This window comes from Urocitellus parryii, chromosome 9 (assembly GCF_045843805.1).
Source record: "Urocitellus parryii isolate mUroPar1 chromosome 9, mUroPar1.hap1, whole genome shotgun sequence".
NCBI classification, from domain to species: domain Eukaryota; kingdom Metazoa; phylum Chordata; class Mammalia; order Rodentia; family Sciuridae; genus Urocitellus; species Urocitellus parryii.
The window spans coordinates 58,372,450-58,399,993 of NC_135539.1; the positions used below are offsets into that span (position 1 = coordinate 58,372,450).

Below are 27,544 nucleotides of genomic sequence, written 5' to 3' on the forward strand. Positions count from 1 at the left end.
TCACCTGGAAAATGAACAATAAGTTACTGAATGATCAATGGGTTACAGAAGACATAAAGGAGGAAATAAAAAAATTCTTAGAGATAAATGAAAATACAGACATGGCATATCGGAATCTATGGGACACAATGAAAGCAGTTTTAAGAGGAAAATTCATTGCCTGGAGTTCATTCCTCAAAAAAAAAAAAAAAAAAAAAAAAAAAAAGAAAAAGAAAAAACCAATCAATAAAGGAGCTCATACTTCATCTCAAAACCCTAGAAAAGGAAGAGCAAAACACCAGCAAAGGTAGCAGAAGGCAAGAAATAATTAAAATCAGAGCAGAAATCAACAAAATTGAAACAAAAGAAACCATGGAAAAAATTGACAAAACTAAAAGTTGGTTCATCGAAAAACTAAATAAGATCAACAGACCCTTAGCCATGCTAATAAAGAGAAGAAGAGAGAGAACTCAAATTACTAATATATGGGATGAAAAGGCAATATCACAACAGACGCTACAGAAATACAGAAGATAATTAGAAATTATTTTGAGACTCTACATTCCAATAAAATAGAAGATAGTAAAGATATTGATAAATTTCTTAAGTCATATGATTTGCCCAGGGTGAGTCAGGAAGATACACACAATTTAAACAGACCAATAACAAGGGAGGAAATAGAAGAAGCCATCAAAAGACTTCCAATCAAGAAAAGCCCAGGACCGGATGGGTATACAGCGGAGTTTTACAAAACCTTTAAAGAAGAGTTAATACCAATACTTTTCAAGTTATTTCAGGAAATAGAAAAAGAAGGAGCTCTTTCAAATTCATTCTATGAGGCCAACATCACCCTGATCCTGAAACCAGACAAAGACACCTCAAAGAAAGAAAACTACAGACCAATATCTCTAATGAACCTAGATGCAAAAGTCCTCAATAAAATTCTGGCGAGTCGGATACAAAAACATATCAAAAAAATTGTGCACCATGATCAAGTAGGATTCATCCCTGGGATGCAAGGCTGGTTCAATATACAGAAATCAATAAATGTTATTCATCACATCAATAGATTTAAATATAAGAACCATATGATCACCTCAATAGACGCAGAAAAAGCATTCGACAAAGTACAGCATCCCTTTATGTTCAAAACATTAGAAAAACTAGGGATAACAGGAACTTACCTCAACATTGTAAAAGCTATCTATGCTAAGCCTCAGGCTAGCATCATTCTAAATGGAGAAAAACTGAAGGCATTCCCTCTAAAATCTGGAACAAGACAGGGATGCCCTCTCTCACCACTTCTATTCAATATAGTTCTCGAAATACTGGCCAGAGCAATTAGACAGATGAAAGAAATTAAAGACATAAAGATAGGAAAAGAACTTAAATTATCACTATTTGCGAGTAACATGATTCTACACCTAGCAGACCCAAAAGAGTCTACAAAGAAACTACTAGAGCTAATAAATGAATTCAGCAAAGTGGCAGGATATAAAGCAACATGCATAAATCAAAGGCATTCCTGTACATCAGCGACAAATCTTCTGAAATGGAAATGAGGACAACCACCCCATTCACAATATCCTAAAAAAAAAATAAATAAAATACTTGGGAATCAACTTAACAAAAGAGGTGAAAGATTTATACAATGAAACTACAGATTCCTAAAGAGAGAAATAGAAGATCTTAGAAGATGGAAAAATATACCCTGTTCATGGATAGGCAGAACTAACATCATCAAAATGGCGATATTACCAAAAGTTCTCTATAGGTTTAATGCAATGCCAATCAAAATCCCAAGGGCATTTTTTGTAGAAATAGAGAAAGCAATCATGAAATTCATATGGAAAAATAAAAGACCCAGAATAGCAAAAGCAATTCTAAGCAGGAAGTGTGAATCAGGAGGTATAGCGATACCAGATTTCAAACTGTACTACAGAGCAATGGTAACAAAAACAGCATGGTACTGGTACCAAAACAGGTGGGTGGACCAATGGTAGAGAATAGAAGACACAGAGACCAATCCACAAAACTACAACTAACTTATATTTGATAAAGGGGCTAAAAGCAATGGAGGAAGGATAGCATCTTCAACAAATGGTGCTGGGAAAACTGGAAATCTATATACAACAAAATGAAACAGAATCACTTTCTCTTGCCATGCACAAAAGTTAACTCAAAATGGATCAAGGAGCTTGATATCAAATGAGAGACTTCGCGTCTGATAGAAGAAAAAGTTGGCTACAATCTACATACTGTGGGGTCGGGCTCCAAATTCCTTAATAGGACACCCATAGCACAAGAGTTAATAACAAGAATCAACAAATGGGACTTACTCAAATTAAAAAGTTTTTTTCTCATCAAGAGAAACAATAAGAGAGGTAAACAGGGAGCCTATATCCTGGGAACAAATTTTTATTCCTCACACTTCAGATAGAGCCCTAATATCCAGAGTATACAAAGAACTCAAAAAATTAAACAATAAGAAAACAAATAATCCAATCAACAAATGGGCCAAAGACCTGAACAGACTCTTCTCAGAGGAGGACATACAATCAATCAACAAGTACATGAAAAAATGCTCACCATCTCTAGCAGTCAGAGAAATGCAAATCAAAACCACCCTAAGATACCGTCTCACTCCAGTAAGATTGGCAGTCATTATGAAGTCAAACAACAAGTGCTGGCGAGGATGTGGGGAAAAGGGTACACTTGTACATTGTTGGTGGGACTGCAAATTGGTGTGGCCAATTTGGAAAGCAGTATGGAGATTTCCTGGGAAAGCTGGGAATGGAAGCACCATTTGACCCAGCTATTGCCCTTCTTGGACTATTCCCTGAAGACCTTAAAAGAGCATACTATAGGGATACTGCTACATCGATGTTCATAGCAGCACAATTCACAATAGCTAGACTGTGGAACCAACCTAGATGCCCTTCAATAGATGAATGGATTAAAAAATGTGGCATTTACACACAATGGAGTATTACTCAGCACTAAAAAATGACAAAATCATGGCATTTGAAGGGAAATGGATGGCATTAGAGCAGATTATGCTAAGTGAAGCTAGCCAATCCCTAAAAAACAAATGTCAAATGTCTTCTTTGATATAAGAAGAGCAACTAAGAACCAAGCAGGGAGGAAGAGCATGAGAAAAAAATTAACATTAAACAGGGACGAGAGGTGGGAGGGAATGGGAGAGAGAAGGGAAACTGCATGGAAATGGAAGGAGAACCCTCATTGTTATACAAAATTACATATAAGAGGATGTGAGGAGAAAGGGAAAAAAAAAACAAGGGAGAGAAATGAATTACAGTAGATGGGGTAGAGAGAGAAGATGGGAAGGGAGGGGAAGGGGGAGAGTAGAGGATAGGAAAGGTAGCAGAATACAACAGTCACTAGTATGGCAATATGTAAAAACACGGATGTGTAACCGATGTGATTCTGCAATCTGTATACGGGGTAAAAATGGGAGTTCATAACCCACTTGAATCAAATGTATGAAATATGATATGTCAAGAGCTTTGTAATGTTTTGAACAACCAATAATAATAATAAAAAATTCATGTTTTTCATAATGAAATAATTAGTCTGTGTAGACTTCTACCCAAACTTTTCAAGTATTTCAGAGAGAAGTTTAACTTTGGTGTCTTTGTTATTTTGATTTTAGACAATAAGTATTTAAAATCACAGGAGTTATTACAAAAAATACTTTAGTTTCTTAAATCCATTTCCTTTTTGCAGTAGTAAGACAGAATCTAAACATATATACAAACTCTAAATATTACTTAAGATAAATGGATGGGATGATGAAACTGCACTAAAATATGGAGAAACTGTTATAAATGTCTGTAAATTAAGTATTTCAAATCCCATGAATTTTAACTAATACATTTTTTAATGGTGGTAAGCAGTAAAAGCTGTAAAGCATCATTTTGCTTCTTTTCCTTAGAACTATTTATTTAGAGAAAACTGTTTAAGTAGAGAAATGCAGAGATGTTAAAGCAGAACTATGCAGTTTTAAAACATCTAACAATAAGGGCCCAATATTTAATTGTAATAATCTTCCTAATATACATCAAAGAGTAAAACACAAAACAGCTGGTTTGGTAGAGAATTCTATTCAGACTCCCATAACAGATACCACTGTGAGAACACTGTCAGCCCCAAGAGAAAGAGGTAAATGTTTTGTTTCTCCTTCACATTAAATTGCTTCTCTATACATTTTGTGTTTAAATGTTAATATGTTTTCACATTAATGCATAAATGTTCTCACCTGAAAACTGCTTTACTATAGGAAAAGTCAAAGGTAATATTATGTACATACAGAGTCCATAAAAGAGAACAAAAAAGGGATGTCAAACTCATCTCCCAACTTCAAAAGAAAGTCTGAACTGGATCATCAAGGGAATTAGTCACTGAATTTCTAAAGATAAAACTAGGTGTTATAAGCATGTGTCAACTATTTTTTATACTGGATCAGCAGATGCCATCCCAGATTGAGATTCAAATGGACAATAAGACATTTCATCTACCCCTTTACTCATAGCATTGTAATCTTAAAGGCACCATTATATTAAAAGTACCTCATCTTGAATTTCATAATTCCAATTTCATAATTATGCATCACAAGTTTCATAATTAGTTCTTGAAGAAAAAAACTAAGAAAATGGCTCAAATAATTCATTCTTGAAGCCCAAATACCAAGAAACTCAAAGAATAAAAAGGGAAAATGATGGAAGAAAAAGAAGGCAAATATTCAATAATCCTTTAAAGTATATAAATATGTATCAAGACCAGACTTGACTCCTGAAAAAAGAAATAAAATGTATCAGAAGATGTACATTATACAATCTTCTTATATAAGAACTAGTTTTATCATTTGAAATTTAGGAAAAACAATTCACAAAGAAAAATAAGTATAAGAATAGGTTCTAAATTAAGTACTTCCTTTACAAAATACATTTTTTACCCTTGCAGTAGGTTTGCAAGTTCTCAACTAATCTCAGCAAAAATACCATGACATGATTTCTCAAGACCCATGCCCAAGGATACATTCCTACTTCATATTATAGATCTAAAGATTTTGTTTTGCCATAGCTCAGATGACCTGCCTGGAAAGTTTTCTATCCTACCTAATAGGAATTAAGTTTCCTTCTTTGAAAAGGTCCATTTACTTAACTGCCTTTCACCTTTCCACATCTTCTTATTAGAAGGTTCTGTGGGAACTTTCCAGCTTGATGACTTTGCACTCCCTATAAGGTTCCTACAGTTAGATTCTGTGATATTTCCCCCTCATTGCTAACTGAAAAACTCCCATTTACAAAGGACAGCTTGTATGCATTACTCATAAGCCAACTCCTTGAGACACTATGTCGAGGAGTACAGTATCAGTCTTGTTGTTTCACAGAGGCTGAAATTTAGATGATCAAAAGATCTCTTTGTTTATACCACTAGGTAGAAAAGATGATTTATAAATATGGAGGACAATTTAAAAACTTTAGAAAAAAAATTTCATAAAGACAGAACTAGGTAATAAATGATCAAGCTGAAGTTTTATAACCTTTTCATAAAATTTAATTGTTAACTTTTCAAAAAACTGACTTGTGAAAATCTTTTCCAATCTGATAAATGTGTTTAATAATTCTTGATAGGTCAGGAAAATGCTTCTAATAAAATTGAAAGCTAAGTTCTGGGCCACTGGACCTCTCACATAGGAAGTAGTAACTGTCAAGTAAAGAGTTCAGCACTCAAATTTGAAATAATGAATTAGTGCTTTTGAAATAATTAAAATTACTAAAAGTTTTAAGAGTAAACCATTCATTTCAAAAGGGAAAGCCAAAATTGATGAGAGATTATTTCACCAAAGGGAAACAATTCTTATCCGTGTTCAAACCATGAAAGTAAATCTTAAACATAAGAGTATATATAGATAGTATATAGATTTATAATGTTTATTTGTAAATATTAAACAAAGCCGGTCTATTAAATTTATATGAGTGTCTAAATTGATCAGGTAAAATAAAAAAGCTAGTTTTTCAGCTATTTTCCTTCCATATAGGGTATAATATGTACTATTTCCTGTTTCATTAGCTTAGCATAATAGCCTGTTTTTCATTGGTAAAACAAAATACCTGAGTCTAGGTACTTTACAAAGAATGGGAGATTTTGGCTTGAAGTTCTGGGGCCAGTCCATCTGCCTGGTCTCTAACGAGGGACCCTTGTCTGCCTCTCAACATAGTAGAGGAGTGCATGCAGAAGGAGCCAAGGAGGCAATATGGCCTTGCTTTGTAACAACTCAGTCCTGTCAGAAATAACCCCAGTCTTGTTGACAGTGATGCCCCCAATGACCTAACTACCTCCAACCAGGTTCCTCCTTGTAAAGGTTCCAACTCCTCTCCCCACTGACATACTGGGGACCATGATTACAACATGTAAACTTTGGGGGAATTAGCCACTTCTAAACTGTAGCATAGCTACAGTGTTAAACTCTCATAACCAAAGAATATTTAGTAATCTTAAAATCCCCCCTATCATGTTCATCATAGCTATATATCACAATTTTTATTAGGATCAATCTTCAATGTTTGTTAAGATCAATCTGGTGATCCTTGGTCTGCTCATACTTAAAAGTAACCAGAAAGTGCTGTCTATGTGGGCAGGACTTATAAAACCTCACTGTGAGACTATTTGATTGGGCCATTTCAATAAGAAAACCCAAACTGTAGTCTCTTATTATCTCTTGACTTAGTCAATATGCATCAAGAAAAATCCTCTAGTTTCCTACTCTTAGTCTTCATAATTGAGATTCCACCAACCAACTCACCATGAATCTTGTTCTATTGTCTGGAAATGTCTTAATTGCTTGCCAGGCTGCCTAAAATTCTGTCTATTGCCAAATGACTCTCTCATTTCTAATTCCTAACTCTTAGTGCGAGGCCTATTTCCGTAAAATCAGTGGTAACATTCTAAGAAATCAATCTTGATTTTTATCTCAAGTTTATAGTTGCCTTGCCCTATAACCCTGAGCAAATCAATTTTCTTTTCTTCTTATATGAGAAAGTGCATAAGTAAAAATCAAACATTTATGATGTAATTAAGATGATGACCATTAAGGCAAAAAACTAAAGCTTGATGATATCATATTAAAGCAATTTTGACCCATATCAAGGTTTTTAAATGGTACACCTACTTTTTATAAAACTACTTAAAAATAAAAATAATTTATTGGCACTAGCTAAGTCATTTTAAGAGAAACACACCACGTCGTTCGGGGCGTGGCTCAGCAGTAGAGTACTTGCCTAGTATGTGCAAAGCCCTGGGTTTGGTCCTTAGCACCACATAAAAATAAATAAATAATTTTAAGAAGGTGTTGTGTCCAACTACAACTAAAAAAAAATTTAAAAAAAGATAAATGTACCAAGTAAGAGAATATCAAATAGTTACTTCAACAGAGAAGCTCAAAATGAAATAGTACAGGGGATATTATATCAAGTCTTCAAAAGAAGTAGGGTATTCTAAACCATTCTTTCTCATATTACATTTAAGAGGAAAATTTAAATGTTAGTGAAGTTTTAAAATAGTGACAAATTAAATGGTGATAAGTACTAGAATAGGTATTTTCAAAAGGTACCATAAAAAATTCAAGGATATCTTGAATGCTTAACACACAGCATTCTCTGGCCTAAAATCTTAGTTTTTCCACTATGTACAAGAAAACAATAGATCAAACGAAGAACAATTTTGTTAAAAGGAAATTTTAACTGTTTGACAAACACTCTTTTGAAATAACTATAATTTGATCATTGGATTATCTATACACATAAATGCTCAAAAAATCAGCATCAAGAATTTGAGGTCAAGTTTTGCATTAAAGAAAGATAAACAACAAACAATGGAGAACACTTAACTGGATTCTTGTTTGGAAGTGAAAAAAGCGGAGAGGGGGGAAACACTTTTGGGATTATTCTAATTAAGTTAGAGATTCAACTTCTAAAGAAAAGTTAGAAATGATTAGGTTGGAGAAGGAAATAAGGTAAAAAGATATTAAACAGATTTAAGTAAATATAATTTGCAAAGCAAAACTAAAATTGGAATGTGAGAGATTATCTTTATGGAAAAGAAAATTCTAGAATTTTACAAGTTGGACAATACACCTTTACTTTCTTCAAATGTAAGAGCTGAGACCTTTCTTCTGCTTGTACATATTAATATATTTGTAAAATATGCAGATTTATTTGCACAATTTGGAAAAATGAGCCAAAGCCATCAACCACTTGACCCTGGAAATATTTTAGTGCTAGCCATGAAACTACCTACATAAGAATATTTGAAAATTTAGAAGTTATATTCTTTGGCACAATATAAATTATTTTCAAATTCCAATTCACATATATTTGAAAGTCATTGACTTTAAGTAAATACTTTTAAATTACCAAAATGAATAGAAACCAAACTGATATTATTTCTTTGATGAAATATCAATTTGAGCTTTATCTTCTAACATGTAGTTAATGTTACTCATTATTTGTCTAAATTTAATTTTCAAGATGAAAATTAACACCTGCCCTTTCTACTTATCAGGTTCTAACACTTAAAGCTTTCATTCTACAAAAATCTATGATGTGAATATAGAACAGTGAACTAAAAATTACACCTCATTGACTAAATCCAATGTATCATCAAATGTTGACATTTTACTTTGGGAATAAATCTCTCAAATTTATGTACTTTATTCCTCTCTACATAACTACCCTGGACAAATTCAATTCTTCACTAACTTGAAATATGACAAGTCTTGTTCACTCTCCCCTATCTTATATAAACAGGGTACATCCTCTTCATTATGTCTGTTCCACAATTAACCAGAGTGAATTTTCCAAAATGTAAATTTAATCCCATTCCTTTCCTTCCTATCTACCTCAAAACTATCTCCCACCTCCAATTTTTAACCAAGTCTAGTGATTGCCATTACTCTTAGGATGTTGAGTAACATGGTTGCTTATTTTTCCAGCCTCACTTCATATCACTAATTCTCAGTGCTCCTGTTCTTCCCAGTTTTTGTTCTCACCACAATCTTTCCTTCTGCAGGCATTTATTTCCTCCATTGAGAATGGCTTTCCCTTTTTCCTCAGTTTAATCATTCTTATGCCTTGAGTGCTCATTTTAGATATCAATTCTTCAAGGAAACATCCCAATCCTCCAAAAGTCAGATAGATTTTTACAGCAATGTAGACCTAATTTTGTAAGTGTGAAAATTTGAATGCCTCCTTAATTATAATGCATACCTTCATAAGAACAAGAGCCACATCTATTTTTGCTCATCACTATATTAACAATACCTGGCAGAATGCCAGGCACTTTATATGCTAGTAAAATTTGATAAATGAGTTTCTGAATACCTAAAGACAGTTGAAACTGTGATCACCTGAAACACATTAAGAATTCCACTGTTTTTCACTGGCATTTCATAATACTAAAGTACAGGTTGCCTTAAAAATTATAAGTATAGAATTTTTAAAGTTAATTTTAACCAGTTCAAACAGCACACAAAATATTTAAATCAAACACATTAACAGAATTTACAGAAAAAGACATCAATTTCTACAATAAACTGCTAGGGTAGGAAAATACCTTGTTTAAGGCAATGGAACATAGAATGAATAAATTCACCAAAACCAAACCAAAACTCAAAAATAAAAACAAACAAATGGCCAAAAGTGATAACTCAAATATAAAATATTAAAGAATGACTAAATAATCAAGGGTTATTAATTCCAAGTACAGCAAACTTTCCAGTGTTTTCTATATGGCAAAGAATATATAAACACTAATTTATAGTTAAAAATACCTAAAATTGAACCCAATAAATATATTATCAAAAGAAAAAAAACTTTACTTGCAACTCTTTTTAAAATAACACATTTGAACAATCCAAATTTGATGTTTCTAAAATACATTGAGGGCTGGGGATGTGGCTCAAGCGGTAGCACGCTTGCCTGGCATGCGTGCAGCCGGGGTTCGATCCTCAGCACTACATACAAAAAACAAAGATGTTGTGTCCGCCAAAAACTAAAAGATAAATATTTTAAAAAAATTCTCTCTCTCTCTCTCTTTAAAAAAAAATTAAAATAAATAAATAAATAAAATACATTGAAAGGGAAGTACCTATACTTTTAAGAAGCTTCAAAAGAAGTCACGGAAAGATAGGGTATACCAATATCATTGGAACTCAAGTGTAGAAAATACATGCAAAAGGTTTATGTATTCAACTAATGAATCCTCTATCTGATAAGCCAAACTAATTGCTAGGTGCTCAGACTACAAAGGTAAGCCTTGAAACAAAATCAGTATAAAATTCAAGAGTTCTATATGATAGATGAGGAATTTGATATAACAATATTGAAGATCTAAAAATTTGAAGACTCTAAAACTTAAAAAATTTCTATAATCACCTTATTATATGTGCACTTTCCTATCATGACTATGGAGCATCAGGGATGCAAATAAATGAAGACTGATTTAAAATGTCCTTTATGTGACCTTAATGACAGTCACACACTAAGTTTTAGGTTTTGTCAGGTCTAGACCTGTGTTTCTCTTATGAATTTCACATCCCTAATAAAATATTTTATTGCATGTGGCTTGGATATATAGATGAGAAATAGAATAAATGAGAGACCTGTCCTGGATAAGGCTCACTACCTCCCATGGGACATGCAAAAAGACAGTGGGAATTGGAAACTCTATGCTATGTGATAAACCCAATGGCACAATAAGCCAAGAGCCATGGAAACAACAATAAATATCAGCAGTAGTGAGCAAAAAGTGTATGTTTCATCAAGAAGGCATAATTTGTTCTTATTGCTCTGTCAGCAGTTCTAACTCAGATGCTTAAATACAAGATTCTGAAAACTCACAGAGCTCAGTTGATATATATGTGCGTTAACTTTCCACTAAGTCTATTTTTGACAAAATAATTCCTTAAATATCAATTGTAAGATTTAAAATAGTTTCATCTCATCTTCTTTTACATTTATAACATACAGCTTGGTATAATTTGTTAATTTTCCCAATGTTGAAGAGTGGGGTTGGAAATAAATATAGTTTGTTTGAAAATACATTATATATGTAAATTAAAATTTTCTTTTCTGGAAATATATTAACAATGAAATCATCACTAAGTAGAAGATGTTCTGTTTCTGTAGTTTACATTTTGCTTTCAACTTCTTCCTCCCTATTTTAGGAGGGAAGTAAAAAGCAAAAATTTTCTGATTAAAAGTAACAAGTAAAAAAGGTCTGTACTTTTAGAGTTGTACATGATAACTTTCCCAGTTTAAGAAAACTTAATATGTTTCTTGTTCTAAATCTGCTAACTGGACTTTTGCTAGCACAATAAAAGTAATAAGAGAATAAATAATGAATTACATCTACAAAATTTAACAGTCTATCAATTCAGATTTTGGCACAATTTATACAATTCATACTTCATATAGAAACAAGTAAATTTACATTGATAAATACTTGCTAAAATTTTCAAGGAGGAATCCAAAAAATGCATTAGAACTAAAAACTTTCAAAGGATCAATTTTATATTTTCCCATTCAGTTCAAAAACTAATAATTCAACTTTATGATAACAGAGATGTTTAAATTTTGTTGAAAAATGAAATTGACAATAATGAAAACAGCTAAGCTTTACTGAGCATTTAAATTAAACTAGACACTGCTAAATGTTTTATATTTGAGCCTGACAATTAAGAGCAAGGTATTTTAATTAATCCCTACATTACAATAAGAAAAAAGGATAAGAAATGTTAGTAAGTGGCAATGGCAAGCTGGAATTTAAACGAAGGTTAAGATCAAAGCTCTTAAACACTTAATTATGAAAAGATATTATATGTAGTCAATGATTAAGACTTAAATAATTTTATATAAGCATTTGAAACACAAATGCATTTCCTTTATTTCAATATTATAATGAATTACATATTAAAACTGTGGGAAATGTTCTATCTTAAAGAACACTTGACTTTAATACCATTGAATAGATTTTTAAATTATTTTCTAAGGAGATACAGTTATTTTAGATCATGTGAGTGAGATTTTTTATCCTCCCTACCAAAAAAAAAAAAAAAAAAGCAAACCAAAATGTGACTCCTCCATAACACAATTGAGTGACAAATTTTATTGAAATGATTCCAATATCGGAGCAATATAATACATTCTGTAGTATTTACTTCTTAGATTCTTGGAACAATCCATTTATTAGTGAAAACAGACTGACATTTGCACAAAATACAACTTATGGACTTATGATACCTGTTTGTTTGATGCCATATTTAAAGAAAAAATCCTGCTAGAAGTATACCTTGGCAAAAAATACGGTGAGGTGAGTTTCACTGCCAACAATCCAAATAGGAAATTTTGGAGATTTCAAGTAAGAACCAACCTGGAAGAAATATAGCAAAGTAAAACAAATAAATGAAAAATTTACAATGCCTGTGTTAACACATAAATATTCAAAGCATATTTTCTAATTCATAAATAAATGTAATTACATATTTCAACAGAATGCCTTATCCATAAAGATCAAATGTTCCATGTATACATAAAATGTATAAACTTATATTGCACCTTCATATTATAATAATAGTTATGTAAATTTAATACAGCTAGAAATAACTAGATTAGCCCCAATTCTTAAGCTTTGGCAAAAGTCCTAGATAGTATGATTCCTTCTAAGATTTTGGCACCTCAAATTCAAAGTCATATTGTATATTTTATATATTATTTTATTCTGAGTTCTGTCCCTATTCCTCTCACAGCAATCTCAGGATCAGTCAGTTTAACCATCTTTCACCTTGCCAGTTTAGACTTAGGGATCAGAAAGAAAATGAAGAGAATGGCATAGTAATAAGTTAAAATGTGCCATCATAGGAACAAAAATATTACCTACAACAGAGAACATGTGAATAAAACAGTTTCAAAATATATTAAAAATCAATTTACCTTACAATATCTTAAAGCTTCCATTAATGTTAAGAATCCTACAGCTGCTTGCTCATGTATACCAAGAAGTTCTGCAAAATAAAAAAGCAAAGCCAAAAACTTAGCATTGTATTTATATATAAACCTGAGAAGTACTCATACATATATATGTGTTTAAATATTTATATTTATATATACCAAAATACTTTTACCTGGAAATATACTTTGAAACTTAGCACATATGAATTAAGAGGTAAAATCAAATCATTGTATTACCACTAATTATAAAATACCACTAGATTACCTTTGTGATGGATAAGGGTGATGTATCTTAAATGTATTTATAAAACTTTATATTCAATGTTAACTTGCTTAATAATTTATTCCCTGAAATCCAAAGAATTACTGGTAAAAGTAAAGACTAATATCCATGCAAAAAGGTTCACTTGAGTTGACTTTGATTTTGAAAAAAAGTGGACATGCTTATTTAGTAAAATTTATCACTGGGTAGCACAATTAAAATATGGATATTTTATGCTATCCCTCTCTTTTATAAATGGACACAGGTAGTATGCTTAAGATAGGAGATATAATGAAGGGAAAATAGTCTCTGCCCTATAAAGGCTTAGAGTTTACCAAGAAGCAAATGAAAAAAATGTTTGTGCTGTGTATATACATGCGCAGGCACACACACACACTGCAGTATACAAGCACCTGCTTTACAGTGTCAGGGAAGACTTACAGGAGCAGTATCCTGAAGCATACGCAGGAGTTTTCCAGGCCAAAAAGAGGTAAGAAGAAAATTCAAAGCAGAGGAAATGGCAGAGGTATGAAAAATTGAATGTATTTAAGAAGTTAAACGTTTGTTAAAGCTTCCCTAAATGCATCTAGCCTGGGGAACCTGATAAACAGTGATTAACTAAAAAAGGATTATGAAGTATATTCTGGTGTTGTATGAATAGAAAACATAACTTTGCCCTTAGACAAGCTGGGACTCATGTATCTTTAGGACTTCTAAATTGAGACAAACAACTGGATGACATAGGATAGGCAAGCGAGGGTTAGATATAGAGATTTGGGAATCATCAGCACAGAGGTTAGATTTAAAATCATGGAGGTGGAAAGAAAGAAGAAAACATGAAAAGAATGAAGAGGTGTAACAGATTATTTCACAGAGATGTAACAGTGATGATAAAATCTTTTCAGACTGTAGCATTTACCTTGCATATATTAAGCAGAACTATAATAAATACATTTGGTTCTCTATGTCTGTAGAATTTTTTCCTGGTTAAAATTTATGTTCACTGTAAAACTATATATATATATTAGTTTAGCTTTTTGGATTTGTAAATTTACAATTAATAGGGAAGATTAATTAGATGGTGGCCTAGAGGGAGGCTGCATTCTGTGTCATTCAGGACCTCTGGGATTCAAGTAGTGGGAATACTGCTTCTCTGGGAGTGATTAGAGGACCCCCTTGCTGCCCCCCAACCCCCAGCTGCTCCTGCACAGAAATCACGGCCACCATGGTCTCCAGGCCTCAGCATCAGCACAGAACTCCCGGCCACTCGTCCACATAGGACCTCCAGATGCCCAAATAGGTCCACTGGCATTAGCACCTGTGCAGGATTCCTGGTTGCCCAACTGTGCAAAAATCCTGGCTGCTGCTTCCAGGCAGGACACCCCTTTGCAGCCCATGTGTAGGAACTCTGGCTGCTACTCCCGTGTGGACTCCTATCTACGAGCATCGGGTTCTCCTGGTTGCCTCCATCTTGGGGCACTGCCACCACTGCCAGTCCTCTACATATGGGAGTTTGCATCTGGGGACACAGTACTGGGTCTGGAGACAGCTGGCAGCCACAATACTGCATGCCACAGAGCTGCATCTCTGAACCCACCATTCAATGTCACCTCTGGCAGCACCTCATTGCTGAAAGCAGCCGCCTCCTTCTTGGGACACCTTTAGTTGGGGAGACTCTCAGTTTAGAAAACCAGCTGGAGCTCAGAAGCAATATCAAGGAATGGAAAGTCCTTATTCTCACACCTCACCAGTAGCTACTAACCCGGCACAGTGCTTGCGGCTATGCACCTAGTCCCTAGCTTGCAAAACCAGGTCCTGAACTACCCAATATAAAACAGCTCTCTTCAATGGGTGCACAACCCCCAGAATACAGCCTGTAAGTCCTCTGGATAGAGAGGTTCACAACTGGGATGAGTGAGATACAGTTTAGAGATTAAATTAGAGACCAGGAATTGTGAGGTCTACAGGTGATAAAAGGAGTTAAGATTAGGTGCCCACATCACATGAGTGGGTCCCAAAGGAGATACTTGGGGTGCAGTCTCCATTGGAGACTGGAAAGTGCTATACCCCACTTCCAAGAGCTTTGCCCCCAGGACCAATCCTCCCATCCTAATAACCTTCACTATCCTGAGGGTGGAGATACCAGCAAACAACAGTCAATCCCACCTATTGGATAAGAAGGAAAGCTGGAAAGATACTGATCTCCTACAAAAACAATCCTTGTGTCTTCCTTCAAATTTTTTTTTCTTTCTCTTCTCTTGCCCTCACATCCCCAACATTTGTGAAACCATGTACTTTTCATGAATTAGGCTACTGAGGGCTGGGATGTCTGAATAGTATATTACAGTAGTGTTGTATATTCTTTTATCTCCTATTTTTACATTTTTAATTTTTCTTAATATTTGTTTGTTTTCTGAACTCTACTGTATTTCCACTTATCTGCCCAAATCACTTTTTCTCTCTTCTCCTGCTACTAACCAACTTCTTTAGATTCCTCTTTCATGCTTTCTAATAACTATATATTCTCACCTCCTACCCCCTCAACATCCTATATCTAACCCCTGGTTTCTTTGTCCACCATCAGAAACTGCAGACCCTTTTCAAACCTACGGTTTATATTGTAAATAATAATTGAACTTTTCATTTCTGTATATTGTGACAAAACCATAAATGTCCTAATAGCAGCTGTTTGGTTTAAGGTTGTATATTGTTTGTATTGGGATCTGTTCACATTGTTCCCCCTTTAAAGGAGAGATATTGGAAACATGCACCCTATAAGCCTATAGGGTAAAAACTGTGACACCTCAGATCTGCAGTGCTGGAAGGGAAGACACATGAACAACATGAAAAAACAAGACAAGAAAGTGCCCCCAACAAAACAAAATAATAAATTATTAGAATCATAGCCAGCACAACAGAAAAAATGACAGAGAAAGAGTTCAGGATGTACATAATTAAAATGTTCTGTGAATTAAAGGATGATATAAGAGAACAAATACAGGTATCAAAAGATCATTTTGATAAAGAGCTACATAAGCAAATACAGGAAGAAAAAGATAGTTCAATAAGGAGAGAGAAGTTCTGAAAAAAATAAAACAAAACAGAAATCCTTGAAATGAACAGAACAATAAACCAAGTTAAAAGAAAGCATCACCAACAGATTAGATCACTTGGAAGACAGGACCTTGGACAATAAAGACAAAATATATAATCTTGAAAAGAATGTTGACAACACAGTAAAGATGGTTAAGAAGCCATGAGCAGAATATTCAAGAATTATGGGATAACATAAAACGAACAAATTTAAAAAATATTAGGATAGAGGAAGGCATAGAATTCCAAACCAAAGAAATGAACAATCTATACAATGAAGTAATATCAGAAAAATTTTCCAAATATGAAGAATGCATTGGAAAATCAAATACAAGAGGCTTACAGGACACCAAAAATCACAAAATCACAACAGATCCACAACAAGGCACATTATAATGAAAATGCCTACATAAAAAAAAAGGAAAGAATTTTAAAAGCCACAAGAAAAAGGAATCAGATTACATATAGGGGGAAACCAATTAGTATATCTGCAGATTTTTCAACCAGACCCTGAAAGCTAAAAGATCCTGGAATAGCATATACCAGCTCTGAAAGAAAATGGATGCCAACCAAGAATCTTATATCTAGCAAAACTAAGCTTTAGATTTGATGACTAAATAAAAACCTTCCATGATAAAAAAAAAGTTAAAATAATTTACAACTAGAAAGCCTACACTACAAGAACATCCTTGGCAAAATATTCCATGAGGGGGAAATGAAAAATAACAATGAAAATCACAAAAGGAGGTATTACACTAAAGGAAATACTAATCAAAGGAGAAACCAAATCAAGTTAAATACCAAAAATAAACAAATACGACTGGGAATATAAATCATATCTCAATAATAATTCTAAATGTTGAATGGCCTAAACTCACCAATCAAAAGACACAGACTGGCAGATTGGATAAGAGAAAATAAAAGACCTAATAATATGCTGCCTTCAAGATACTCATCTCATAGAAAAAGACATTCACAAACTCAAGTTGAAAGGTTGGGAAAAAACAAATCACTCACATGGACTGTGGAAACACGTAGGGGTTTCCATCCTCATATCAAAGTAGACTTCAAGCCAAATTTAATCAAAAGGGATAAAGAAGGATATTTCATACTGCTTAGGGGAACCATACGTCAACAAGACATAACAATTATAAATATAAATGCCCCAAAGAATTTAGAATCTACAAACTTTTTCTTAAGTTCAAGAGTCAAATAGACCACAAAACAATAATTCTCGGGAACTTTAACACACCTCTTTCACCACTGGATAGACCTTCCAAAGAAAAGCTAAACAAAGAAACTATAGAACTCAATAATTCAATCAATAACTTAGACTTAACAAACACGTACAGAATATTTCATACATCAATGAGTGAATATGCTTTCTTCTCAGCAGCACATGGATACTTTTCTAAAATAGACCATATATTATGTCAAAAAACAACTGTTAGCAAATACAAAAAAAAAAAAAAAAAACAACCCAGAGATACTCCCCTACATTTCTATCAGATCATAGTGGAATGAAATTAGAAATCAATGATAAAAAAAAGAAGGTACTCCAACAGCTGGAGACTAAATTAATATGCTACTGAATGAACAATGGGTTGCAAAAGACATCAAAGAGGAGATTAAAAAATTCCTAGAGGTAAATGAGAACACTGATAAAACATACCGGAATCTCTGGGACACTATATGAAGGCAATACTAAGAGGAAAGTTCATTGCATGGAGTTCATTCCTTAAAAGAAGTCAACAAATAAATGACCTAACATTACATCTCAAAGCCCTAGAAAAAGAACAACAAATCAAAATCAAAAAAAGTAGAAGACAGGACCTGAACAGACACTTCTCAGAAGAGGATATATAATTAATCAACAAATATATGAAAAAATGTTCAACATCTTTTGCAATTAGAGAAATGCAAATCACAACCATTTGACCCAACTATTCCACTGCTCGGTTTATACCCAAAGGACTTTAAACACCATACTATAGTTACACAGCCACATCAATGTTTATAGCACCCAATTCACAATAGGTAAACTGTGGAACCAACCTAGATGCCCTTCAGTAGACGAATGGATAAAGGAACTATGGTATATGTATACAATGGATTATTACTCGGTATTAAAGAGAATAAAATCATGGCATTTGCAGGTAAATGGATGGAGTTGGAGAATATTATACTAATTTGAAGTAAGCCAATCCCCCCAAAACCAAATGCTGAATGTGTTCTCTGATATGAGGATGCTGATCCATAATGGGGATGGGGGGGCATGGGAGGAATGGAGGAACTTCAGATAAGACAAAGGGGAGGGAGGAGAAAGGAAGGGGCAGGGTGGGTAAGAAGATGAGATGGAAATCATTATCCTAAGTCCATGTATGAAGACACAAATGGTGTGAAAATACTTTGTGTACAATCAGAGCCAAGAAAAATTGTGCTCTGTTTACTATGAATTGAAATACATTCTGTTGTCATAAATATAAAATTATAATAAATTAATTAATAAAAATAAAATTAATAGAGGGCATGAATAAATATAGGTTGTATTTTGTCACTACCTTCTTCTAGGCAGAGATGAGTTAGAACAATGATTCTTATAGTATGATTTAGGAGTTTTTGGGATTCAAAGGAACCTTTTCAGGAAGAGATCCAAATGATTTTCATAATATGGTGTTAACTGCTTATTTTATTCTTACTCTCTCATGAATGTAGATTGGAGGTTTACACATCTAAGTGATTTTTTATATCACAATAGATTGAATTCATAAACAGATGTAAAAATCCATCAAACTACACTAAGATTCCAATGGCAATTATCAAGAATACAATAATAAATATTGGCGAGAAAGTAGAGAAAAAGATACACTCATACATTATTGGTGAGACTGCAAATTGGTACAATCACTGTGGAAAGCAGTATGGAGATTCCTCAGAAAACATGGAATAGAACCATCAGTTGACCCAGTTATCTCACTCCTCAGCTTATATCTAAAGGTCTTAAACTCAGCATACTACAGTGATGCACACACATCAATGTTTATAGCAGCTCAATTCACAATAGTCAACCTATGGAATCAACCTAGAATAAATAAAACATATCACATTTATACAATGGACTACATGGCCATGAAAAAATGAAATTATGGCATTGCTGGTAAATGGATGGAACTGGAGACTATCATGCCAAGTGAAATAAGCCAGTCCCCCCAAACCAAAGGCCAAATGTTCTGTCTTATATGTGGATGCTAACCCATAACAAGGAAGGGTAAGTAGGGAAAGTGTAGAAGTTTATAGGATTAGACTAAGGGAATGGAGGGAAGGGAAGGGACACAGAACAGGAAAGACAGTAGAATAAATTGGACATAACTTTCCTATGCTCAAATACGAATACATGACCACTGCAACTTCACATCATATACAACCACAAGAATGGGATTCAAATTGGAATGGGTTGCACTCCATGTATGGATAATATGTCAAAATGCACCCTACTGTCATGTATATCTAAAAACCATAAATAAATAAATTTTCAAAAATTTAAAACAATTCCACTGTTCTTAATTTGTTTCAAAAAGTTTTTTTTTTTTAAATTAAAAGTATTACAAGTAATGGTCATATTATTTTAAAATGAATTAGTACATATTTTTTAAATTCTCAGTTATAATTTCTAACATAAAAATTATTATTGGCTTATAAGTATTATAAGTAATACCTCTTTGGGATCCTCAGTGATTTTTAAGAATATAAAGGACCTAGGACCCAAAATTTTGAGAATATTTAGGAAAGAGCTGTTAAAGGAAATAAAACACAGTGCAGGTAAGTAGGCCAAAGAGGTAAATAAATACTTTGAAAACATCTCTCCTTTTTCCAATGAAATGTAAGCAGTACTAACTGGATGTGGTGGTACACGCCTGTAATCCCAGCAGCTCAAGAGGCTGAGACAGGAGGATCATGAGTTCAAAGCCAGTCTCAGCAATAGCAAGGCCCTAAGCAACTCAGTGAGACCCTGTCTCTAAATAAAATACAAAATAGGGATGGGGATGTGGCTCAGTAGTCGAGTGCCCCTGAGTTCAATTCCTGGTACCAAAAAAAAAAAAAAAAAAGTAAGCAGTACTAAATGTTTACATGTTCAAGAAAGAATACATGTTTAGAAACATTTTATCATTTCTAAAATCAATTACTACCACCTAGTGTTATGATTTGTTACTACATCACCCTTTTCTTTGAGTTTAAACAAATATCTAGAATAGTATATAATATTTTATTAAATATACCAAACAGCTTTTCATAAATCTTGGGTAGTGCATTTTTCAAAATAGATCAGTAATTACATGCTTAGGCATCTAGTTTAGATGGTAATGTTTAAAAAATATATTAAGCCTATTTCCTTTAAAAAGAGTACATACTTAAACAGTATATATTTAAAATTATCTTCTTTTGACAGTTAAAAAGCATCATTAAGGCTTTAATATCAAGTTATAATATACTGAGAATATAATATTCTCAAAAATTACAACTTATAGAATTTATTTATAAAGATTCTCAGAAAGTTTCAAAGATTATTTTATTTCTAACTTGCAGAAAATTCTAATAATTATGTGTTATATATATATATATATATATATATATATATATATATGCATATTTTCCCATTATTGGTTTATTATCTTATAAGAATAAAAAGACAAATAAACCATGAAGACTTATCCAATTTCTAATTGAATTTTTAGGAGTACTAAAATATAAATTGTATAAATAGCATCAAAGAAATAAGACTCTTCTTTAGCCTAACTACAATATACATTTGTCTTTTATTTTTCATTGACAAATAAAAGTAGTATATATTGATAGTGAACATGTCTCCAAATATGTATATGCTGTTGGATGGCTGAATCCAACTAATTAATAAATGTATTAACTCACATATTTATTTTCTGTGGTGAGAACACTTAAAATCAATTATGATTTTTAAGTGTTTGTCTTTAATAACTGTCCCCATATTGTACAACAAAACTTTTAACAATATTCCAACATTTTAAGTGAAATTTGGTATCCTTTGACCAACATCTCACCAACTTACTACATCTCCTGGTAACCACCATTCTACTCTCTGCTTCTATGAATTCACCTTTTTAAAATTATAAGTATATTTAGAATTTTCTGTCTAACCTGGTTTTCTTACCCTAGCATTAAATTGCATCTTAAATATTAATCAAGATCAGTCCCCATCTACACATACCTTATTAATTTCAGTGAGATTAACTATATTTCTATGCAGAGTATTATATTCCAAGTACTTAAATTTGCTATTATGCTGTGAGGGCATCTATAGGAAAAGAACATGCCAAGCATAGTGCAAAAATACAAAGGTATCCCAGAGAGGTCAGATGATCAGATTTTCTACTAAAGGGCAATTTAGTAATAAGCAGTTAAGAGACTAGGTAGGATGTGGTAAGTGTCAGGAAAGCAAAATACTTAGAGGTAGGATCTTTCAGCCATGAGAATCAGAAGCTCTTCTTGGAAGAGCTGGTATATGAAGTGGTTACTGAAGAAAGGACAGGCACAGATAAGAGGCATCTAGTTTAGATGGTAATGTTTAAAAAATGTGACGTGGCTCTTTAGGCAGAGCAACAAGCAAGAACAAAGATATGAATGCAAGTAGCATTATTTTGCTCAAGCACAAGTTAGTGATGAGGAAGAATTAAACTGTGATAGATTATGTAAGGTCTTTTGAGTAAATAAAGAATTCTGTAGTTAAAAATGAAAAAAAAAGACTTTTTAAAATAAGGATGTTAGGACAGCTAAAATAAAAAATATAATGAAAAAGGTTTCAGCATTTCACTTATATGTAAAGGTACCTATACTTTGAGCCATGTTTGAACTACATATGAGCATGAAGAGCTTTTTAAACTCACTGGTAGTATGCTGTATTCCTAAGATGTTAGATTGCTCAACTTGGCATCCAACTAGCACTGTTAAAATTAACAACAAAAAGTAAAATAAAGATACCCAGTTAAATTTAAATTTCAGATAAAAAACACTATTGAAAAGTATATTAAAAATTTGTATGGGGACATACTGATACTAAAGATGATCTTTTAAATGTGAAATGCAATCTGGTTCCCATTAAACTTATTTTTGCAAATAAGATTTGAGAAAAATAGCATTTCTGATCTTTTCTCCTATTAATTTTTTTTTTGGAGGGAATAGCAGGAATTGAACTGAGCCACATACCCAGTCCTATTTTGTATTTTATTTAGAGACAGGGTTTCACTGAGTTGCTTAGCACCTCAGTTTTGCTGAGGCTGGCTTTGAACTTGCAATCTTCCTGCCTCAGCCTCCTGAACCACTGGAATTTTAGGTATGCACCACTGTGCCCATATCTCCTATTTTTATAAACCAAACACTTTTCAAATTTGTACAGCACCTAACCACTTAATAGCAACTCATTACTTAATAATAGAACTTCAAAATGATCTTATTACTTAGAGTTTATATTATTTGATATGTATCACAAATTCATTAACTTGAAATAACTATGCCTCAATAGACAATAGTGATTTTAATTAAAAACAAGATTGTACATTTTTGATTTATAGCAGTTGACACTTCTACAGCAATCTCATATGACAAAGATGAATATTAAAAAAACATAAAATAAAAATACAAAAATAATAAATGTACAATATAAACAATAAAGAGTGTAAAATATAGAGGGATTCCTTTAAGGTAGAAAAGCGTTCATGGGAAAACTCATCTATGGGAAAACTCATGTATAGGAAAACAAAGAAAACTTCAGATCAAAAGAATAGCAGTGGTAGAAAATGACAACAGATAGACAGGAAATAGACCATGAAAAGATATCAGTCTTAGAAAGGAATCTGGGTTTTATTTTAAGTGAAAGGGGAAGCAGCCAGTAAAAGGTTTTAAGTGAGAGAGAAACATGATCAAAAAAAGAATACACTAGGCAATGTGAAAGTCTGAGGGAGTGGGCAAGAATGCAAAGAGGGTAATTAGTTTTACTGCAGTGTTTTTCTTTTTTTGTTGGTTCTGGGAATTGGACTCAGGGGCACTCAACCACTGAGCCATATCCCTGGCCCTATTTTTGTATTTATAGACAAGGTCTCACTGAGTTGCTAAGCACCCCACCATTGCTGAAGCTGGCTTTTAACTCTCAATCCTCCTGACTCAGCCTCCTGAGCTGCTGGGATTATAGGCACACACCATCAAGCCTAGCTTGCAGTGTATTTCTATTACAGAAGCAAAAGATAGCTTTAACATTTGGGATAGAATGAGGCATGAGGAATTGGGACCTATATGATCTATGTGATAAACACTAAATTTTTTAAAGGACATATGGAACAAGATAGGAAGATTCAATATTGTAAGGGTGTTATTTCTTTAAAATCATGTACGAATTCAATGTGACTTCACTCCAAGTCCTCACAAATTTCTTAGAACAAAAACCAGAAAATATGGGGAAAACTTTGTTTGAAAAACACAGTGTAGAAATTACAATAATTTGTGTGTGTGTGTGTGTGTGTGTGTGTGTGTACACATGCTGGGTTGAACCCAGGGAAACTGGTGTCTAAGCATGTACTTTTTGGATCTATAACCCCCAGAATGGATAATTTTGAAAAGTACAATATCAAGAAACATGTACTAACAAATATATATCAAAATATATTATAATACCATGTAATAGCATAGTTTTACATATTACCTCACAAATACATCAGTAGAATAGATGAGCTAGAAGAATGACTCACAAATATGGGAATTTTTTTTTTTATGGAGTTGTTTCCCACCAGCAGGGAACTGACTAGAAGTAGGTCTTTGGGTAAGTCTTTGAGAAGAAGTAAAAAGGTAAGTATTTTAGTAGGCTACTTTATTGCTATGACTAAGAGATCTGACCAGCACAATTGTAGAGAAGAAAAAGTTTATTTGAGGGCTCATAGTTTCAGAGGTCTTATTAGTTCATTGAAGACCAGCTCCATTCCTCAGGGCTCGTGGTGAGGCAGAACACATGGCAGAAGAGTTCGCAGAGGGAAACAGCTTATATGGCTATCAGAAAGCAGAGAGAGATCTCCACTTGCCAGATACAAATACATACACACAGCCACACCTCAATTCTCATCTCCTCTAGCCACACCTTATGACTTCAGTTAACTCTGTTAATCCCTATCAGGGGACTAATTCACTGATTAGGTTAAGGGTTAACTCTATAATTTCTACTTCAAACTTTCTTGCATTGTTTCATACATGAGCTTCTAAGGGCATCTCACATCTAAACCATAATAGTAGGATTGAGAGCGTATGTAGTTCAGGGGTAGAATGGTTGCCTAGCATATTCAGGATCTAAGTTTGATCACCAACAAGCAAAACAAGTTAAAAAAATAATGTAGATCCCTGCCTCATACTATTCATAAATAATGCAGATAGACTATAGAGCTAAATATGAAGAAGAAGAAGAGAAAAAAAAAGTCCCACAAAAGCATTTGAAGAAAATTAATATTAGAGAATAGCAGTTTAATCTTGGGGTGGTAGAAATATAAAGTTGATACAAAGAGAAAAAAAGTAAAACAAGCTGTAAAAAAATCATTCAACCTCATAAAAATGAAAATCTTGAGTATAATAAGATATATCATTAACAATGCTAATGAGAGGGGAAAGGTTGGAAGAAAATATCTGCAATACAGTTAATATACAACCAACTAAAAGAGAATTTATAAATAGTCCTAGAAAATGAATGAAAGAAAATAACTCCTTACCCAAAAATGCCAATAGAAGGAGGAGCAGAAATTCCCAGAAGAAGAAATTTTAAATGCTGACAAATACATGAAAAAATATAATCAAGTTGAGGCTCAGTAAAATCTGAGAAGTGTAAATTAAAAGTCTGTCACTGGTAAATAAACTGACCAAACGAATGTTCAAGATTGACCATTCTGGCAAATCTAGTGTCAGCCAGGATGCAGAAAATGGGACCTCTCTTTCATAAATGGAAGTTTATTCTTTACTAGTTGGTGTAGCAAATTTCAGAAGGAAATTTGTCATTATCAATATTTAACATGTTTCTCAAAAGGCTAAATCTTATAAATTATTGTATGATATCAGATTTTAACTCCCAGGGAAAGAGTAAATAATACTAAACTATGTCCTCACAAAAATATGCACATTAATGTCCCTAACAGTATTATACATAAATGGAAACACTCCAATTGTCTGTTAATTGATGTCGGAATAAATGTGGTATATCCATAAGATTAAATATTACTTATCAATAAAAAGAGAGAAGTACTGGTACATGGAAAACACTATGATATATGAAAAAAAATCCAGTCATAAGACCAGACATTGTATTACTTTTACAAAATGTCCCGAACATGCAAACTTAGTAGAGACAAATAGTAGATTTTAGTAGTCACCAGGCTGGAATGAAAAGAAACATGGTAATGGGAACAAGATTTCTTTTGGGGATGAGGAAAATATTTTAAAATTGTGGTGGTGGCTGCACAACTCTTAAGAACTTACTAAAAAATTACTGAATTGTACATCTTAAGTATTAAACATATATGCGAATTATATCTTAATAAAGTTCTAAATAAAAATTTTAACAAAAGGCTAAATATGTGATACACATTTAACTTTTAGAAATCAAACTGGTAGTAATATATGAATAGGAAAGACCCATATGCAATACTTACTACAACATTATTTGTAATAGCCAAAATTATAAACAGTCTAAATGTTCACCATGATTCAAGGCAAAAGACCATGAGAAAAAATGTTTACTACACATGACAGATGAAATATTGACAAAATAAAGGTGAGAAAATACCCTGTTCATCTTTCACTGAACCTTCTTGGCCTTTCCTGGGCTAAATATAAAATATACACTTTTTCTCCCACTGCCAGACTGAAGTTTATTGCTGGGGGGGGTAACTAACTAAAAACTTTATTGGTCATATTCACTTTAAAATAATCCTAGTTAATCTCATCTAAACTATTGCTGCTGAATGCCCACTGTTAAATTTTTCTCATCTCTATATTCTTTACAGCAACTGATTTAAACCCTTTCTCTCTTTTTTTCTTCTTTTTATCTCTGCATACACACTCTAAGAAAGCTTCACAAATATCAAGTTTCAATTCTTTTACAGGTCAAAATGCCTTTGTCTTTTCTCAGGATATTATTTCTTCAAAGAACTGTGCACTTCTAGGCTAGTGACACTCTTGACCTCATTTACTATTACTTCTACTAAAAGTCTCTCTTTCCTGGTCTACAATTTAGGAGACTTCTAACTCTTGAAATTTATGTATAATTCTATTAGGGTTTCTATCTCAATTATTTTTCTAAAGAAAAACCTTGTTAATAACTTCATAGTCTCTTTTTCACCTTCATTCTCTTTGAGATATATATGTGCATGGCTCATTTATTAACTTTATCCAAAGAACCTATTGAATATATACTCAATCTCAGTTGTTTATCAGTGGCACAAACATCTGCCTCTCTGGGTTATCATAAAATTTAAATAAGATAAACTTCTCTCATCCCACATATATATGAGATAATATACATAAAATATACATAGTAAAACAGGGATTACATCATACTGATTAAGGATATTGTTGTACAGAATCTAACTGTGCTTCAAGCCTCAGTTATACTATTTATTAAGCTATGTAAAATTAAAAAGAAGATCCTCAGCCACCCAGTGTCTCAGTTTCCTGCTCTGTAAAATGAGTATGATCATAGGGTAGTTACATTAATGAGGTGAGCAAATGGAAAAAAAGATATTCAAATACTTACCAGCTGATGGAATATTCAATGTTTGTCACCACTGTATAATGAACATTCTTATCAACGTCAAAGAGTTGTCATTCACTTCAAATGAAACACTTGAAGGCAAAGATTGCTTTTTCCTCCATAAAAACATATATAGTGCTTTTAAGCAACTTGTCATGATTCTTATGTTAATTTAGTCAACAAGTTTTATTTGAAAATCCACTATTTGTAGTTATTTGTACCTTTCCTTCATACATAGAATATGCTGAATCCCAGAGATTCTACAGTTCTGTACTGTCTATCCCAGAGGTAATGTGATATCTGGGAACATGTTATGGGAAATCGGAACAGGCCTTGGGGCAAGGATCAAAAGTACAGGTAGTTTAGGCCTCT

At 33.1% G+C, this 27,544-nt stretch overlaps 1 protein-coding gene across 6 annotated transcripts in view; it reads right to left on the reverse strand.

Moving 5' to 3' along the window:
• The window catches only part of Mindy3 (MINDY lysine 48 deubiquitinase 3), an 86,168-nt gene that overhangs the window by 26,669 nt on the left and 31,955 nt on the right, over positions 1-27,544 (reverse strand). For all 6 annotated transcript variants that reach the window (XM_026408121.2, XM_077802546.1, XM_026408120.2 and 3 more), the window contains 2 exons: positions 12,993-13,063; positions 12,352-12,432 (listed from right to left, as the gene is read on the reverse strand). In XM_026408121.2, the coding sequence (XP_026263906.1) occupies positions 12,352-12,432; positions 12,993-13,063 (152 nt within the window). The remainder of the gene's footprint in view (positions 1-12,351; positions 12,433-12,992; positions 13,064-27,544) is intronic.